Source organism: Drosophila navojoa, chromosome 2, assembly GCF_054131105.1.
Source record: "Drosophila navojoa isolate 15081-1374.11 chromosome 2, UAZ_NAV_1.0, whole genome shotgun sequence".
Taxonomy (NCBI): Eukaryota; Metazoa; Arthropoda; class Insecta; order Diptera; family Drosophilidae; genus Drosophila; species Drosophila navojoa.
In genome coordinates this window covers 8119974-8139667 of record NC_142890.1, presented here as the reverse complement: position 1 = coordinate 8139667, position 19694 = coordinate 8119974, and the positions used below count along the sequence as shown (strand labels likewise).

Sequence of the window (19694 nt, the reverse complement as noted above, 5' to 3'; positions counted from 1 at the left end):
CAAATAAGTCTAGTATTTTTAACATTTTAAATTTGTAACAATATATTTATTTAATTTATATAAATTATATATTTATTAGCTACGTTACAATAATTTTGTTGTTAAAAAGAACACCCAACCAACTGTCTAAACATCTGTCTAAACACAATATTTGATATGACAAACCGCAATTAATATTTAAATAAGAAGCTGAGCTATCACAATAGATTATATGTATCCCATTTAAAAAGACTCATTTTGTTTTTATATATCCCAAGAATTATTTTCTTTTTGTATGACTTTGAGAGTATATTGTTTATGTGATATCACTGACCAGTGATATTTTTAAATTAGCCGCTAATGTGGGTGTTGTAGTACTCGGCTTTCAGTTGGGTGTTTGATTTAAATGCTGCCCAGTTTTGGGAAAGCTATCGATAACTGAACCCACTGCAAGCTTGTGATTGAGTTATCGTTTTACCACCACGTTTTATACACAGTCGATCGCTCAACCACCACAATCTATCGCCCATCTATTATTATTAATTAAAACAACGCAGCGCGTGGAGGTGGAGAAAAATTTGTGAAAAGTGCAAAAACGCAGCGCGTGAAGGTAAAATTCAAGAAAAACGCAACGATATCATCTGAAAATAGTGCGCGAGACGTACGGCTAGCGATCGAAAATTCAGTACTCCTCAGTCCGTGCGTGCGTGTGTGTGTATATGTGTCTCGTGTATGTATGTATTTCCAATTGTGCTGGTTGGCTCTGTTTCTCTTTCTAAAAAAAAATTATATATGTATGTACAAATACATATATGTATGCATATATATCCAAGAAAATCTACAAAGAAAACGCAAGTGTGTGAGTGCATTTTGTAGCTTTGTGGAAAATCCAAAATAAAATGCCAAATGCATGCAACGGTTCATCTATTTACATATTTTTCTTCTCACTACGCGCAGTTCGTGAGTGCCAAGTGTGTGAACGAGTATGATAGTATGTGTGTGTATGTGCGTGTGTTGCTTTTCTAACTCTACGCCCCTCCCCACCGCACTCCGATGTCGTTGCTCGCAATATCTGCGCGCTCGTTACTTTACTACAAATCGGATTAAATTCTTCAGCTGCAACTGCTCCGCTCTAGCTGCACGCCCTTCTGCCATCCCTTTTCCATTCGGTCGCATTTGTGTTTGTGTGTATGCGTGCGATCGTGTACGTATGCATGTGTGCATAATTATGTGCCTCTCCCCGTTGTCCTTAACTCTGTCTCTTTCTCTCGTCGAATGCCATCTGCTGCTAATTGCCGTTATAATTCAGGTGTCAAAACTCGTCATTTTGTGGGTGTCTGAAAAATTCGCATGCAATTTGTTTAAAAACAATTGCAGCAATTACAGCGGCAGCAACAATTTGAAAATGAAAAATCAAAAGCAAACAATGGATAACAGAGGAGCAACAACAACAATAGCTGTTTATGATGGCAGCTGACGTGAGCATTAGGGTGACTCCTTTGATAATAATATGAAAATGATTTGCAGTACTGAAATTAATTTGAATTCATAATTGTCTTATAAGGAATCCGAAATATTATCGATAACAGCTGTAACGAACCAATTAATATAGACAATTGATTTTGAGAACAATTAAGCAACTGTTCTATACGTTAGTCTTCTGCATAAACGGTGTACATAAATAAAAGCTACATAAAAAGGCAGACAAACAATCTGTCAAAACAATTAGTTTACTGTCATCCAATACCATCATATGTATCACAGGCCTTCGCAGTAAAAGCCAGGTGGATCTGTTTGTACGGAGAACGCGAAATGCGATCTACGTACAGAACAAAGAATAAACAAATTTTTAATGCAAAAATGCAAACAAAAATTGTTGCAAAATCTTATCTATTAGCGCAAATAAAAGGAATTATCAAAAGTAAGCAGAGTACATAGTACTTTTAATGTCCAAATACAGTGATCATTCACGAAGAAGAATAAGAAGAAAAATCAAAGAATATTATGTAAATTTATCGATCTATTTTTCGCTTCTTACAAATGTCTGTTTGTGTGTCATCTCTATATTCTATTTGATTTGCAGTGTGGCCGTAGTTGGACTTGTTTGACTTTGTTTTTGTTTGTGCAAAATTAAAACAGAAAGATAAAAGAGCGACAACATCAAGAACAACGCGTGTGCAATGTAAATGTAAATATGAGAGATGCAAAATGTGGCACAAGTAACTGCAACAACAACTAAGACAATAGTAACAACTGCGGGTGCGCTTGTAATTAGAGGCAGCTGCTGTGCTGTCGCTGCTTCGCTCTCTGTCGCTGCCTGCGTCTCCGCTTCTGCTGCTGCTTCTGCTTCTGCTTAGAGATGAGCGTCAATGTCAGTACAGCAATAATTTCTCAAGCAGCTTAATATATGTATAAACATACATATATGAGGATGTATGTATGTATGTATATTTTGGCTTTGTCAACTATGTTACATACATACAAACTCTAATGAATTTGCATAGCTTTACATTCATTTGCGTGCATCACATTGTAATTGTTTTTATTTTACGTGATTTATTTTGAATTTTTTATTATTTATATTTATATTTTTTATTTTGATTTGACGTGCAAAAAGTTGCGCCAAACAACGTCAACGGCAGCGGCGACGTCGACGGCGTCAACGCCAGCGACGCTGAAAATTGTTGAGATTCCATTCACATTCCAGCATGCAATTCGTAGTGGATTATAGTATGTGTGTGTGTGTGGCTGTTGCTGCTGTTGTTGTTGTGGGCTGCTCCGCCTGCAGGCAGCGACTAAACAGGTGAGGCGTTGTCTATGTGCTCGTGTGCATTCCAAAAACACACACACATACACAGAGTCCAGGCATGAGCAAGGCAATAAATACAGTGATCTGCTGCTGCTGTTGTTGTTGTTGGAGCTGCTGCTGCTGCTGCTTTTTAAAAGTAAATGAACGATAAAAAAAAAGTGACCAGGCCTGGCCAGGCCAAGTCAAGCCGGGGCCCAGTTTGCTTCTGCGTCTAGTTTGAGTCGGCTAGGGCGAAGGGGTGGGCGTTTGGCCATTGATGGCAGCGCATAGAGAGTTTGAGTGCAACCCCCCCTAGCAGCGCGCCACTGTTGGCGACGTCGTCGTCGTCGTCGCTGGCTGCTGCAAGTTGCAATCGACGGCGACGACGACGACGAAAATGCAATTTAGCTCGTTTTTCTTGCTTCTTGCTTCAATTTTTTTTCTTTTCTTCTCTTTTTCCACACATTTTGAAACATGCCTGTTGCAACTGCACACACACACAGACACGTACATACATACAGATTTTTTGTGTGTGTGAGTGTATGAAAAAAGGGAAAACGAAACGAAAACACAGAGAGTGGAGCAGCAGCAGCCGCCTTGTGGGGATAAGTCGCCGAGGAATGCGCATTTTTGCAATAATAATCAGCAACTAATACTATTTTTATATTCTGCCCAGCAAGGCGAGCAAGCGAGCGAGCGAGTGAGCGAGAGCATCACTGCATCTGTATGCGTGCGTGTATGTGTGTGTGTGTGCGAGAGAGAGAGAGAAGGAGAGACAACTTGCTCTCTTCGACTGTGCTGTGGCCTGCGACTGGCATTTCTGTTATGTATTTTATTTGCTTTTCCACTTGCCTTGCATTTTGATGGCCAATTTCTTATGCTTTTTACATGCGCACGCGACTCCCCCCACACACAAACACACGCACACACACATAGTCGCATCATCTTACGCATTTTACGATAGTTTTTAGTGGACGTTTGGGCAATAGAGAAACTAACTAAAAATAGGCTCTTACATACGTTATTAACATACAACTTAACAGAGGCCATGTAATCAACAACAGCGCTGTAAATATGTGACAAACTACTTGACACATACGTACATATGTATGTATGTGTGTATGAATATTGCTGCTGGTCTCTTTGCGCTAGTCGTTCTTGGTTTTTTGTGATTTCTGTATTACCTTTGAATGCCTAATGCTCATAATAGCTCATAAAAATGTCGAAAATGCGGCAGATTGTCTTTCAAGTCAGGCAAGCAAAAATTTGGCCGCAATTAAACAATTAAAAATTCCAATAGCGTCGCATTCAACGAGCCGCTTAATAACGCATCAAAAATCCCTCTCTTACTGACTCACGCACACACACACACATATGTATGTATTTGCGCTCACAATTGTCTATGAGTGCGGGTATGTGTGTGTGTGTGCATTTGCTTTAGTTTATTTGTATTGTTAATTAGTTATTGAATATACATACATATGTATTATTTATATCTGTTTCACTCATTTTATTTTTCGGTATGTATGGAATGTGAAAATTTCCCAAATAGGCAAAAAGCTCGCCAAAGTTGTTCGGAAAGGGGCCGTGGCTCTTGGCTCTGGGGGCTGACGCTGTTGACATTTGAATTTGGCGCGTGTTTGTTTATTATCCTAAGCACCTTCAGTCTCGCTTATCTTAGAGTATAGCTAGATAGTTATATATGTACAAATGTACACATATGCCTATGTACATCCAAAGTCTCTAAATTCAACATTCCACAGCACTGTAGCAAAATGCGTAGCGTCAACAAAACAAGGCGCAAAAGTTAACTTTTGTCAACAAAATAATTAAACTCTTTAGACAGTGCAAAATATGTACACAAGCGAAATTTATGAAACGACATTTTCTGTGATATATTTACGTATGTACTTATGTATATACAACATACATACATACATTTATTCTTGGGAGCTTTATTTTTGCATTCCAACAGCTTAAATGCGAATTTCATTGAATGGAATAACAATCTAATCAGACCTTCAAAAAATTCCCATAATTATAAAAGTCAGCTTAAAAAGGAATCGAAAGGGAAGCAAACAACAACAGGAAATTCTCATAACATTATTACTCATTTACATAGTCTACTGTTAACTTCAGGCTTAACTCATTTACATACCTCTTCTGGGACAATGACTAACTTCTTTCTGCTGTTAGCAATATACTGTTAACAGTATAAGACTACATCCTTACATATTTCACAGAATATATGTATCTATGTTAAATTACAGTGTTAATTTACATACACACAAACAGCAGCAATGGCTTTTAGGTTTACTCATTTGCACTTGGCACAGTTCGCCGAAATTTTTTCGGCAATTCGGACTGTTTGTTTACATATTTGTGTAGTTGTGTGAACATATACATATCTATATGTATGCACATACATAAGTACGTATGTATGTGTTTGTTTATCAGTGGTCAGCTCGTTTCCATAGTCAGGTGCGCATGCCAATCCCTGTCGTGCCCTTGTCCCCCACAGCCTTGGGTAATTCGTCAATTTGATAGTGTGTGAATTTGATGGTTCGTCATAAAAGATTTTTAGGGAATTTATAGGCTTCCTGGAATACGATTATGACATAATGCGCCACTCGATGCATAAATTATGATCATGCGCAGCCAGACTTTCCAACTTTCCGCTTCAACAGTCACCTTTGCCAAGCGTGCAAATCATTCCAATATGACAAGTGCTGCCAATTCCATTGTGTTTAATGCCCTCTAAAAAAAGAACTGTAACAGAATGCTTAACAGAAAACTTTTTCGACTGACTGCGTGTCTCTCTTCTGACTCACGTCTTCGGCATGTAAATGTCCGCTGCTGTGTGTGTGTGTGTGTGTTAGAGTTTGTATGTGCATGAGTGATGGAGCTGTTTAGTTGCCTTAAAAACGCGTCGCATCTGCGTAGCGTGTGACAATTTTTTGTGGATACCCTGTAAATTAATTTTTATTAGTATGGGTATGAATGAATATATGTATATGTGTAAGGAGAAATAAAGTGAATTTCGATAATACGCAAAAAGAAGGATTACATATGTATATTTTATTTGAATATTAATATACATATATAGGCTATGATTGACTTCTGCATAAAGGGCGAAATATAGAATATTCTTTGTATTTTTGAGTTAACTTTTAATACAATATACATACATGCAACTGAAAAATCAATCTTTATACAGGGTATCTACCAGCTGAGCACATATGTATGCTGGAAGCACCTTTACGTTGGTTTTCCTTCACAGTTTTAGTTATTTTGTTTCGTCTGTTTTGTGTCTATTTTCAGCAAGTTGGCGACATCGATCGTGTATATTATTAATTAAAATTCCGTCAAGCCGTGTGTTGTGCTCTGCCTCGGCTAAATCAAATCAGAATCTACATCAGCCAATATACCTGCGTATGCGTGTGTGTATGTGCATATGCGCACACACATACATATTTGATATTCAAATTCATTCATCGAGTGACTTCCAGTGCCCGCCTAAAATATTAATTGTATTGCCAATGATGATGATAATGATCGTGATGATGATGATGCCAGAATTTGTGATAAAACAAAATGATAATGAAACGAAATGAATAAAAAGGGCAGCAGCAAAAAATGTGATACAAAATGAAGACTTAACAACAACAAAACACAGAAATCTGTGAATATATTTACATGCAAAATGAATTTGTGCAGCAAGCGAGCAAAAAGAAAAATGTTTTTATTATAATGCAAATGAAGTGCCTTAGTGAAGAATTTAGCGAGTGGTGAGAATACAACAACAACAATAACAAACACAACAGTGAAATAAGAAATAATAACAAAAACAAACTACGAAACGATCGCGAAACAAAAACAACGACAATAAAACCATCATAAAGCTTAATAGACGCATACTTACCTTAAGCCGCGACTAGTAAGTAGTTCATTATAAAGAGTCAACACACGTTTCAAATATAAAAGCGAAAAAAGTGCCTCAATATCAAAGCAACAACAAAAATACAAACCACAACAAAAGCAAAGAGAACAACAACAACACCGACAACAACGGCCACAAAACCACCTAAAAGAATCTGAAGAAGAGGCAGAGAAATAAAAGCTTCTTCTCTCTCTCACACACACACGCACACAGAAATAAGCATAAAGCATTTATTTAAATTAAATAGCTGTGCTGCTGCTGCTGCTGTTTAGTGAGCGCATCTGCGTCTTGCTAAGTGCGTGTGTGTGTGAGTGTGAGTGCGAGTGAGAGAGTGCGCTCGTGCGTGTGTGTGTATTCGTGTTGTGCGCGTTTGAGAGTGAGGAGGAGCATTTTGTGATATGAGTGCTAAATATCACAAAGAGAAGAAGCAGCAGCATAATGCATCCAGCGGGCGAAAAAAGGGGCGGTCGCCCCAATGATAAATATACAGCAGAAGCGCTCGAGAGCATTAAACAGGATCTAACACGATTCGAAGTACAAAATAATCATAGAAATAATCAGGTAAGCGAACTAAATGAAATAATCATAAGTAAAGTATATAAGTGTATTAGGAAATAGATAATAGAATAGATAGTACACAGACATAGTAAATATAGACATATTTACATACATATCTAGGCATTTATTTTGAGATTCGCAGAAAAACTATATTATTAACCACTGTAAACGTGATTACACTTTGCTCTAGTAAGATTCCAATTAGATTCACACTTAAGGGCTGTCTCCTCTCTCTGATATTCTTTAAAAATCATTATCCGTTACAATCCAGAGAGGGACTAAATACATGATGTAGAATACAATGAACTGCTTGCTCACATGCCCTAATCTGAAAGTCCATAAATTGCGTAAAAGTTTTATTTAATCAATGAACAAAGTCGAAAATAATCGCACAGTTTATTAAAGATTAAAATATATAATCACAGCATTAAATTGATAAAAAAAAAAAAATTAAAAAGAAAATTACTAATACAGTAATCAGAGGTTGTTCGAATCAATAAAAATGGTATCAGGGGAATTTCTTGAAATGCGAACACATTTTAAAGTTTCAGTAAACACGAGCACTGATTAGAGCATAAAAATCCATTGATGATTCACTCTGCAGCAGTTGGAGATATTGTTAAACTTAACGCAGCTAAATATGCAATGTTACAGAAAATACTAAATGGGAAATAACGGGAATTCGTTAAGTGAACACAACATGTGTCTCGCTCTCGCTTCCCCCTCCGTGCAGCTCTGCTGCTCCCTTTGCTGGTTATCGGTTTGTTTTAGTGCTTTACAAATGATGCGGCAACATTTTTCATGCGTAGAATAGAATAAGAACAGAGAAGAGACACCGAAAACACGACAAATAATAAAAAAAAAATTAACAGCTAGATAAAACGCATGTCGGACGCCGCGCAATGAAAACGAATAACAACAATAAAACAAAATACGAAAACAACAGAACAACAACTTTGTTGCGGTTGCTGCGTGGGCGCTTTATGAAAACATGTTCAGCTGATGGCACGAGCCGCAGCGTGATGCTCACCTGTGCCAGCGGCCATGTAAAATGCGGTAATAATACATCAATGTTGGCCAAGACATTTGTCACAGTTGCTGCTGCTGCTGTTGCGGCTTGCAAGTGGGCGACAGGAGTTGGCAATTTGACTGGCCAAAAGATAAAATGTTAGTCATAGAGCTGACGTGAATGGAACATTTGTGGGTGTCTGCTAGTGTGTATGTGTGTGTGCTCTGTGCGTGTGTTTGTTTGTGCTAAAAATAGCTGCACAGAGCTTGAAATGAAATTAATGAACTGCCAACGAAATGCAATTGACCTTCTGCCATTCCACAAACACACACACACACGCACATGTATACAACTGTTATACGTATGATAGCTGAGTGGGCGGCTTGCGTTGCCAGACAAAATGTCCAGCGTGCGCTCTCTCTCTGCCTCGCTCTCGCTCTCTTGCTATGCGTGAGTAAATGCGTGTGGTTTGCCTAGCATGTGTGTGTGAGTGTGCACGCGATCGGCCTGGATATTAAGCATTGACGTCACAGCTGTCAAAAGTTCGAAAAAGCATTGCTGAAAGAATGCGCACAAAGCGAAACTGCGCGAAGAGCGTAAGCATTAGAAAGAGTGCGCGAGAGCAAGGCTGCTGCTGGAGCAAAGGAGTGAGGGAGTGAGTTGCATTTGTTGCCCAATCCCACTGTACAAAATAATTCTGTGCACAATTTGCCAACACAAGTCGGCGAATAATCATTTATAAACTATGTTGCTCTTTCGCTTGGTTTATCGATTGTTTTGCCCCCAGCCAAAAGTGCAGCCTCACTCACAGTCGTGGCAGAGGCAGCGGCAGCGGCAGCGACAGCGACAGTGGCAGCGGCAGCAACTGGCCGCAAGTCATAAAAATGCTTAAATATGATCTGACGGGTCATTAATTTAAAATTTTACGATTCCACTGCCAGCTACTGTTTTGTGCGATTGTAAATTATGATCGAACGCTCGATCCATGCGATTAGCCAAACATTCCTGCGGCTAAGCCGTTCTACCAAGAATCGTACTCAAGCAGGAGTTGCAGGTTTTGAGTACGCAAGAAAAATCACAAAAAAAAAAGTGTTGCCTGCTGACGGGTTGCGGCAAATTGTTATGACCAGGCCTATTGACAGTCGCCATGTGATGCTGCAGGCTGCCGCACATTTTCCACTGGGCATCTTCATCTTTTTTCACAGTTTTCCTTTTGGCCAGCTTTCGCCGGCGGCCACGTGGCTTTTTGGCTAATTAGTCATGCTGCGTACTAAATACCAGGCCATAAGCTGCTCATATATAGTGAGCTGCTGCCACGCCCCCGGCTTCGGGCCATATATGCATGTTCGAACACGATAAATAAACACAATTTATTCATGGCTCGATCAACACTTTTCGGCCCACGCACCGACCGCCGCCGCTTATGGACGGGCGGCAGCAGCGGCAGCTACCATAAAACGATTTTTGACAAATGCTATAAATATCGAAGCGTATAATAGTCTAGCGTAGCCTAGCCTAGACACGAACCTCAGCACCCAGTCGGCCAATACGAATTCCGACCAAATCAAGGCAAAAAGATGTAGTCGAAGAAGAAAAATATCAAATAAACAAAATCAGACAGAAATATTTGTGAAACCTTACGTAGAAATAATTAAAATAACAAAACGTTCGAAATAAATTTAACAGCTAACGCCAACGTCCAACGACGACAGTGGGCTAAATGGCATTATAAAAATTAAAAAATAAATAAATGAGAGAGCGACAGCCAGAAAAAAAAATATGCATAAATAAATTAGTCAACACGCAAAGGCAATCAAATCGAACAATGCATAGCTTCCCCTTCCTCTCTCCCTCCTACTCCATCTCTCTTTCACTCTTTCAATGGACATTGTGCGCTATAGGCTTATCAAAATACACTCAAACACACACACATACATACATACACCACGCTGTCTGTAGGTACACGCATACATATGTAATCCAGCCATAAGCTCTAATTGGTTGTCATATACCTTAAAAGCTATTTATAACTCGCACACAGCCAAAACCAAAAGTATGCGCACAGTTAGATAATAAAGATCAGTTGCTCAAAATACATTTCTCATATCGCTAAGCAAGATAAATCGTGTGCTCTGTATTTGTCAAGCAAATATGGTGCAATACTATGGACTACACATAAATAGAGCTAGTTATTAATTGGGTATTATCTGTTGATTAATATATGCCTTAATACAAGTCTACTAACCTAAAATGTTGTAATTCTTTCCATACTACAATATATTAAAGAATGGTCTTTAACAAATAGTATAAGGTTCTTAGATCTTACATCTGATTGAAGTATAGCCATTTCTTTTAAATTGCAATAAATTCCCATTTCAAATCTTATATTACGATCATAATGAATTTATATGTCAAAATACGTTTCTTTTCTTATGTATTCCGATATAGATCTCTTCTAATTGGCATCGTAATTAACGAATTCATCAGAATTCCCCAATAGGGAGCACTATTTAGGTTTATTTTTGTACGTTTATGCGTTCCCCAGTGAGCGATTTTCATTTAATTTTCGGCGAGCATTTTTGTTTTTGTTTTATTTGTTGCACGTTGTGTCGCGATTTTCCCAGGAATTTTTACCTAAATAAATATACATATATCATTTTCAGCAAAAGTCAGAAATTAACATGGCCCGTCTCTAATAATAACAAAAGACAGCAAGACACAAAAAGAATCTTTTAGCATTCCCCAAAAAAATAAATATGCGAGTATTATGGGCAAATATTTACATACAAACCCACTGTGGTATATGTGTATATATATGTGTATTCTTATATGTATTCTTGCCAGTTGCCAAGAATTTTGATGTATTTTATGGCCAAATTATGTTTGTGTGTTTGGGCCAAGAAAAGCCCAACCAAAAATTTGTTCACATTTCTCATTGATTTCTGTTGGAGAATATCAAATATGTATATTTATATATACTTATACGTATATTGTCAGGTTCAGTGATTTCGGTCAAGGCGTTAAGTGTCGGGGGGCTTACGTATTGCCCAATTGGTAATTGGCGATTGGATTGCTCGGTCGCTTAAGTGGATTAGCGAAAGTGTTTGCTTTTCCCACCTACCGCAAATCCAATTTATTTTTATTTGAAAATTTGTCGTGACACGGGTTCTAACGGTTCAGCTGATTTAGTGTGCCCATTGGCTCTTTGGTTAATTCGCTATCAATTGGTTTGCTTGTAAGGCGGAACGGATCCGGATCAGGCGAGCGAACGAGCGAATGAGCGAGCGAGTGAGCGAGCGACAATCGCGTCAGCTTGTCTGCTGGGGGTCGCTTTTGTTGGGTTTCGCGTCCTTGGTTTTAATTAGTCTGGCCGCACATCAAATGTTCGCCCACTTGAGGGTTAATACATCTGCATACACGTACAGACAGACATACATATATGTATGTATGTATCTCTGCTAGAGATGCGTAGTATATATTGTTGAAAAATACAAAATATAAATATGCATAATTAATTGCATTCGCCAAGTCTTATTTGTAGCTGATGCTCTACTTGATTTGCTTTTACGTTTGTTCATTAACATTAACTGCATTGGCTTAACATTTGAACTGACATTCAATTTGATGAGCGTGCGTGACTCTGCACATATTTCATGTCACGCAGCTATCACGATATTTATGGCCATCACTCATGCAAAGTCAGTCGCACGGCAAAGTCAAAATGCGAGGATCAGACACAAAAGAAACAAGATGATGTAGTAGCATCAAAAGAATGCGTAAAACGGGTAGCAGCACCAGCACCAGCAACAGCAGCAGGCAGGCACAGAAAATAAAAGAAAAGAGGAACACACACACACATGCATACAGAAGCATGCATATGCTCTAACTGAAGGTTGCCCCGTTGTCTGTTTGCTGCAATCTGTCAGCCGGCGATCGCTTTGCTGTTGTTCGCTCAATGCGCTCTCTCCCACTCTCTCGCTCTTTGTGACTCTTTGTCTTTGTGTCTGTTTTCGTTTGCTCTCTGTGTATTTGTACATAGTATGTGTTTGTGTTTGTGTGCTCCTGACTTTTAGGAATTTCTGAACGATGGCAAGAATTTGATTTCATTGCTTTGGCAGCCGCGTTTCTTGTGCCTTTTGTTTTAGGCGCTGTTCGCATTTTTTGTTTTTATTTTGTATGCGCGCCTTTTGTTTAGTTTTTGAACTGCTACCAAGCACAGGCACACACACAAACACACAGCTGCCTCTCACACCTATGCGTATGTATATTTATATTTATACACAAATATAGTTTCTCACAGAGCAGGAATGTTGCTCTGGCAGTGGCGTAGTATGTGGGGGTTAGGATATATGTAACACAAAAGAATTTTAATTATCGTTGAAAAAAAAAGTTTGCAAATATTTTTTGTATGATATATATTAAAATCCACAAATCATTATTAAGTATTATTATTCAAAGTCAAAAGCTTAAGATATTTAAGTCTATTAATATGCCGATAGTTTTTGTTTGCAGTAGCATTAGATATTTAAGATAATTTTACATATTAAGCTATCGATCAATTTATTAATCGATTTCAATTTACAGAATTACACACCTCTGCGATACACCGCCACCAATGGCCGCAACGATGCGCCCGATTACCACCACGCAAAGCTGCCACTGGAGCCACCATCGGCATCGGCGTCTCCCTCGCCCGATGTCGTCGTGCCTCCCCCACCCGGCGCCGTGGCCGTCGTCGCCCTGCCCATGCCCACGGCCAACGGGCACGTGCCAAAGATGATCAACGCCCTGATACCGCCCAAGCTGATACGCAAGCCGAGCATCGAGCGTGACACGCCGACGCACTATCTGCGCTGCAGTCCGGCGCTCGACTCCGGCGCCGGCAGCTCTCGGTCGGACAGCCCGCACTCGCACACCCACCAGCAGCTGAGTGGGCGCGCCAGCACCGGGCAGTACTCGCCCTCGCCGAGCAGCTTCAGCGATGCGGCGCCGCCGGCGCCACCGCCGCGTAATCCCATCGGCCTGGGCAGCTCGGCGACTCCCCCGCCACCGCCACCCACCAATCAGATTTTCAAGCGGCGCTCGCCCGCCCTCAACCGGCCGGCGGCGATCACGCCCACCTGCCCGACGACGCGTGGCACCTCGCCGGTCATACCACAGAACGGGAGCGCTATCAAGGCGCAGCAGCAGCTGACGCAGCAGATGAAGGCGCTCAACATGTATCCGGGTGCGGGCAGCGGGGCCGTCGTCGAGCCACCGCCGCCCTACCTGAAGAACACGGTGGTGGTGGGCGCCGCACCGCCGCCGCCCAGCTACACCGCCTCGATGCAGTCGCGCCAGTCGCCGACGCAGTCGCAGCAGTCCGACTACCGCAAGTCGCCCAGCAGCGGCATCTACTCGGCCACCTCGGCGGGCTCGCCCAGTCCGATAACGGTGAGCAATGCCAGCGGCATCCTGCCCGCCGCGACGGGCGTGGCACGGCCCCAGCCTCGCGTCTACCAGGCGCGCACCCAGCAGCCGATCATCATGCAGAGCGTCAAGTCCACGCAGGTGCAGAAGCCGGTGCTCCAGACGGCCGTGGCGCCCCAATCGCCGGTCAGCGCCTCCGCCAGCAATTCGCCCGTGCACGTGCTCGCCGCGCCGCCCTCCTATCCGCAAAAGTCGCCGGCGGTGGTGCAGCAGCAGCAGCAAGCGGCCGCCGCTGCCCAGCAGCACTCCCCACTGCTGGTGCCCACGCCCACCGTGGTGGTGCCGGGTGCCGTGAAGCCGCCCACGCCCACAACGCCGCCACTCATGGCCAGCGCCCTGAATGGCGGCGTGGTGGGCAAGGCCGTCTGCATGGAGCCACCTTCCTATGCCAAGAGCATGCAGGCCAAGGCGGCCACAACGCCGCAGCCACAGCAGCAGCAACAACAACAGCAGCAGCAACAACAGCAGCAACAGCAACAACAGCAACAGCAGCAACAACAACAGTTGCAGGCATTGCGTGTGCTGCAGGCGCAACAGCAGCAGCAACAGTTGCAGCAGCAGCAGCAGCAACAGCTGCAGGCACAACAGCAACAGCAGCAACAGAAGGTACGTTAGTGTACAGTGAAAGCTCCCTGAAGCGAAGGCTGTTCGTTTAGAGAGTGTTCACTGTAGTCTCAAATGCTCTACGGCTTTACTAATATTATCTCATCTCTCTCATCAGGCGCTGGCCGTCAGCAGCAATGGCAATGTGAATCGGCAGCTGCCGCCGCCGCCGCCGTATCAAAGCGCACGCGTTACCACGCCGGAGTTGGCCAGCAGCAACAACAACAACAACAATAATAATAATAATCACAGCAATGTCAACCTGACGACTGAACTGAAAGCGACAAACAACAACAACAACAACATACAAATTAGCAATAGCAATTTAGCCACAACGCCGCCCATTCCGCCCGCCAAATACGGCGGAAGTGGGGGCAATGGCAACAGCTCGAGTGGCAGCAACGGCTCAACAACAACGGGAGCAGCAGCAGCTGCTGCCGCCGGGTGCAAGAAGATCAAGCATGCCTCGCCCATACCCGAGCGCAAGAAGATCTCCAAGGAGAAGGAGGAGGAGCGCAAAGAGTTTCGCATACGGCAATACTCGCCGCAGGCATTCAAATTCTTCATGGAACAGCATATCGAGAATGTGATCAAATCCTATCGCCAGCGCACGTTCCGCAAGAATCAGCTGGAGAAGGAGATGCTCAAGGTGGGCCTCTCCGACGAGACACAGATCGAGATGCGCAAGATGCTCAGCCAGAAGGAGAGCAACTACATTCGGCTCAAGCGCGCCAAGATGGACAAGAGCATGTTCGTCAAGATCAAGCCGATCGGTGTGGGCGCCTTCGGTGAGGTGACGCTGGTCCGCAAGATCGACACCTCGGATCATCTGTATGCAATGAAGACGCTGCGCAAGGCGGACGTCCTCAAGCGCAATCAGGTGGCGCATGTGAAAGCCGAACGTGATATTCTGGCCGAGGCCGACAACAATTGGGTTGTCAAGCTCTACTATAGTTTTCAGGATAAGGATAATTTATATTTCGTTATGGACTACATACCCGGTAAGCTCTGCGTGGCAAGGCCAACATTGTTGATTGTATCGAATTGAACTCTCCATTCGCAGGTGGCGACCTGATGTCGCTGCTCATCAAGCTGGGCATCTTCGAGGAGCCACTGGCACGTTTCTACATTGCCGAGGTCACCTGCGCCGTGGACAGTGTGCACAAAATGGGCTTCATTCACAGGTGTGTAGAGTGTAGAGCATCAGTACAACATCGTATTTCATAATTCATCATCATTTCCAGGGACATCAAGCCTGACAACATACTCATCGACCGGGACGGCCACATAAAGCTCACCGATTTCGGTCTTTGCACTGGGTTCAGATGGACGCACAACTCCAAATACTATCAGGAGAATGGTAGTTAGCCTCATCTTCCATATCCGTATGCCAGTTGCTCATTGTAATCCTGTACTTTTAGGCAATCATTCCCGACAGGACTCCATGGAGCCTTGGGAGGACTTTTCAGAGAATGGCACCAAGCCCACAGTGCTGGAGAGGTGGGTGCATTGATTTGACCCGTCATAAAACACATTTTCACCGTTTTCCTTGCTTGATTCCTTTGTACAGGCGACGCATGCGCGATCACCAAAGAGTCCTGGCGCACTCGCTGGTCGGCACACCCAACTATATAGCGCCGGAGGTGCTGGAACGGAGCGGCTACACGCAGCTGTGTGATTACTGGAGCGTGGGCGTCATACTCTACGAGATGCTGGTGGGTCGACCACCCTTTCTGGCCAATACCTCCATGGAAACGCAACAGAAGGTAGAGTGTAGATACTAGCTGAGTGTGCCACAGCAGCAGAGCTAACAATTATTCGATTTACAGGTTATTAACTGGGAGAAGACGCTACACATACCACCGCAGGCGAATCTATCACGCGAGGCCACGGATCTGATACGACGGCTGTGCGCCTCTGCGGATCGGCGACTGGGCAACAGTGTGGAAGAGGTCAAGTCGCATGAGTTCTTCAGGGGCATTGATTTTGCGGACATGCGCAAGCAGAAGGCGCCGTATATACCGGAGATAAAGCATCCCACAGACACGTCCAACTTTGATCCCGTTGATCCCGACAAGCTGCGCTCGAATGACTCCAATTTGAGCAGCGGCGATGATATCGATCTGAATGATAGGCAATTCCATGGATTTTTCGAATTTACCTTTAGACGATTTTTCGATGACAGACAGCAGCCGGATATGACGGATGACCAGGCACCGGTCTATGTCTGAGCACGTACAGTCAGTCAGTCAATGAATCAATCAATCAATCAATCCATTATTTTCATTGTTAGTCAATTAGTCACAAACAAACAACAAACCGCACGCACATACACACACACACACACCTAAACAGCCGTTAACAGTGTGCCAACAGCGTGTTAACAGCGGCGCTGTTAAGTCTTAACAAGTTTTATATACAAATATTCATTTAGTGTTTTAGTAGAATTTGTTGCCAAAAATGAGAAAAAACAAAACAAGTTGAGGCACTGAGCAAAAAAAAAAAAAAAAAAAAAAAAAAACAATTTAAAATTCTGGCATATTTTTTTTGTTTTTTTTTTTTTTTTTATTTTATATATATAAATTAGGAGTTACTGAAAAGGACAAAAACACACATCAGCAAGACGAACTATATACATATATATATATATTTATAACAAATTATAGACGGTTGGCTAGAAAAGGGACTACACATATACATACATACATACATATATATGCTTGAATGCATGAACTGAATAAATTTAAATGAAATGAGTCAAAACTTTTGATTTTTTGTTAATTAAAGATCTTGTACACTACAAACAAGTACACATACATAAACATATATAAAGAGAGATATATATATATATACAAAATATTTAAATATACAAAAATAGTTATGAATGATATTGAACGCTAAGTGTCAAATATAATGAATATTTATCTATATATATATATGTATACATAATATGAATATATGTTAAATTTATGTAGACTTTGACAAACAATTGAACCAATTTCCTGGTGCTCAAAAAGAAGTAAACATATTTACACACACACACACACCTACACACTATAAATGCCTTGAAGAGAGAATGCAAAAAACTCATAGGAGAAGCGAATTTAACTAAGCCTGGACCAATTCACAATGCTTAGTCGATGGCAACTATTTCAGCAGGCTGGATAGTTCGTTCCATGGACGGCACTCTGAAACTTTAGCTTGACAAACAAGAAATGTTTTATGTGCGCGGATCAACGCGAACCGATCGGCGCACAGCATCGCAACAAGTTAGCGATATAAGCGGGTCTTATAAGCCTAATCTACAACTCTATTTTAAATATTATGCCCGCGGGCGCGCTCTGAACTAAACTATATATATATATATATATATATATATATATATATATATATATATATATATATATATATATATATATATATATAAATATATAAATATATATATATATGTCTATCACTCTTTTATCACTGCTCATTCTACAATCTATGAACGTATTACGCGCCCTTTCCCCCTCCCAAAACTGAAGTAATAAAGAACAAACTAAAATGTATCTATCGTATAGATTCTATGCATAAAAATATCTATAGATATATTAAAATATTATAAAATTAGCAATGTTAGAAGAACTTGTTTTTTTTTTTTATATTCAAAGAAGAAATTCTATGAGAAAAGAAAAAAAAAAACAAAACAAAAAAATCTATAAATATATATATATACAAAAATATTTTATAATAAATTGTAAAAGAAATTTAATTGATAGTTTTATATAATATGCAATACATTTCTAGTTCTAAGATGTTTTTTAGTTTATAATTCGCTAACAATAATTTAGTTTAATTTTCATGTCTAAGCAAAGGTACAGAAAAAGAAATCATTTTTTGTTTGTTGTGTAAAGCGATTCGTTGGCAAACGCGATTAGTTCACAATTTCAATTTGTTGGCCCAAACACTTGTTTTTTATGAATGAAAAAAAAAATTTTAAAGAAAAAAAAAACCTCAAATGGTAATCCTATTTGATAATGAAAACACTGCGCGTGCCTTGGTCAATTCATTTACAATAACAAATTAATAAATGGAAAACAAAATATGTAAAAAAAAAATTAAATACTTATTTGGCGTTTTTCTTATAGGTATGACTGGGGCAAGGGCTGAAAATAAATTTTCTAAGGTGTGAAGAATACTTGAGTCTATGCATTGTAGTCTATAGAATTCCTCAAGCAAAATTTTATCAAAGTGTATTCTATTATGGTATGGTAGATAGTTCTAGTCACTTTAATTGTGGTCTACCTAATTAGAAGAGTCGTCTACAAGCTACGCATAACTCATCATATTCTCGATCTAAACTATCACTTTATCAAATTAAAGAAAAATGTATATTAGGAGTCAACAATTTATGCCGGACACTTGGACCTTTTTAGATCTTTAGACATGCTTAAAAATATTTGAGGATCTGTTTCAGCTTTAACTCGTTCATACTTATTTCAAGAGAAAAGCATATAAAAAAAGTTTTTAGATCCCTCGAATCTCATATATATTCTAGGAATCTCCGGATGTAAATCTATAGTATCATTAAATATCGGTTTCACATATTTTCTCGTCCATATACTTCAAGGAAAAGACATATCCCAGAAAGGTCACCATTATAATAAATTCTCCAATGCAAGATAAAGATGTGCAATCTCTTCTCAATATCGTATTGTTCATACTCTTGAATCTTTTTCATGGCTGAAATCTAAATAAATTCGAAATAAAATGCAAATTATTTAAATTTTAATAATTTGTTTTGTTGTTTTTATTTTTCACATTGTAAATTTAATAATTATAATAATTTTGTAAATGTATCAAGACAAAAATGTTTTATCCGTTGGCTTATTTTGATTAAAATACATTTATGCATTATGTATATATATATATGTGTATATATATATATTTGAAATATAAGTTATTTAAATTGTTGTTTACCTCGTTTGTGTATTTGTGTGTATAGCATTTCTTTTTTTTTTTTTTTTTTTTTATTTCATTATTATTTTTGTTTAACATTTGATGCCCGCATAACTAAAACATTGATGTTTTCTCACTTTCTTCAGTTTAAATTAAAATATAAAACAAATAATACAAGCACATACTTTGTACGAAACCTACGCTGTATGCGATCCTAACTATTCTGATCTCATATCTTCTCACGCTTATTTACATGAAAATCTCTGGCGAACAACTTTAACAGAGGAGACGAACAAAATGTTATTCGGGGATGTAAACTTAACTTAAAATGTAAATATAACTAACAAGAGTTTATAGTGTATGTACGTGTGTGTAAGTGTGTGTGTGTGTGTGTATCTCATATAAGG

The 19694-nt window shown here is 40.4% G+C and overlaps 1 protein-coding gene across 5 annotated transcripts; it reads left to right on the top strand.

Moving 5' to 3' along the window:
- The first annotated feature begins 444 nt into the window (after positions 1 to 444).
- On the top strand, positions 445 to 18451 carry wts (serine/threonine-protein kinase warts). Of its 5 annotated transcripts, none has more exons than XM_089256983.1 (9): positions 445 to 589; positions 6277 to 7268; positions 12859 to 14349; positions 14465 to 15347; positions 15410 to 15530; positions 15591 to 15706; positions 15768 to 15846; positions 15917 to 16112; positions 16176 to 18451. In XM_089256983.1, the coding sequence occupies exons 2-9, from the start codon at positions 7146 to 7148 to the stop codon at positions 16575 to 16577; spliced, it is 3411 nt and encodes a 1136-aa protein (XP_089113109.1). In that variant the 5' UTR covers positions 445 to 589; positions 6277 to 7145; the 3' UTR covers positions 16578 to 18451. The 5 variants fall into 5 exon arrangements, with proteins under 5 accessions (XP_089113109.1, XP_089112970.1, XP_089113074.1 ...); XM_089256844.1 differs by having other exon boundaries at positions 6089 to 7268; XM_089256948.1 differs by having other exon boundaries at positions 459 to 709; positions 6089 to 7268.
- Positions 18452 to 19694: the final 1243 nt, after the last annotated feature.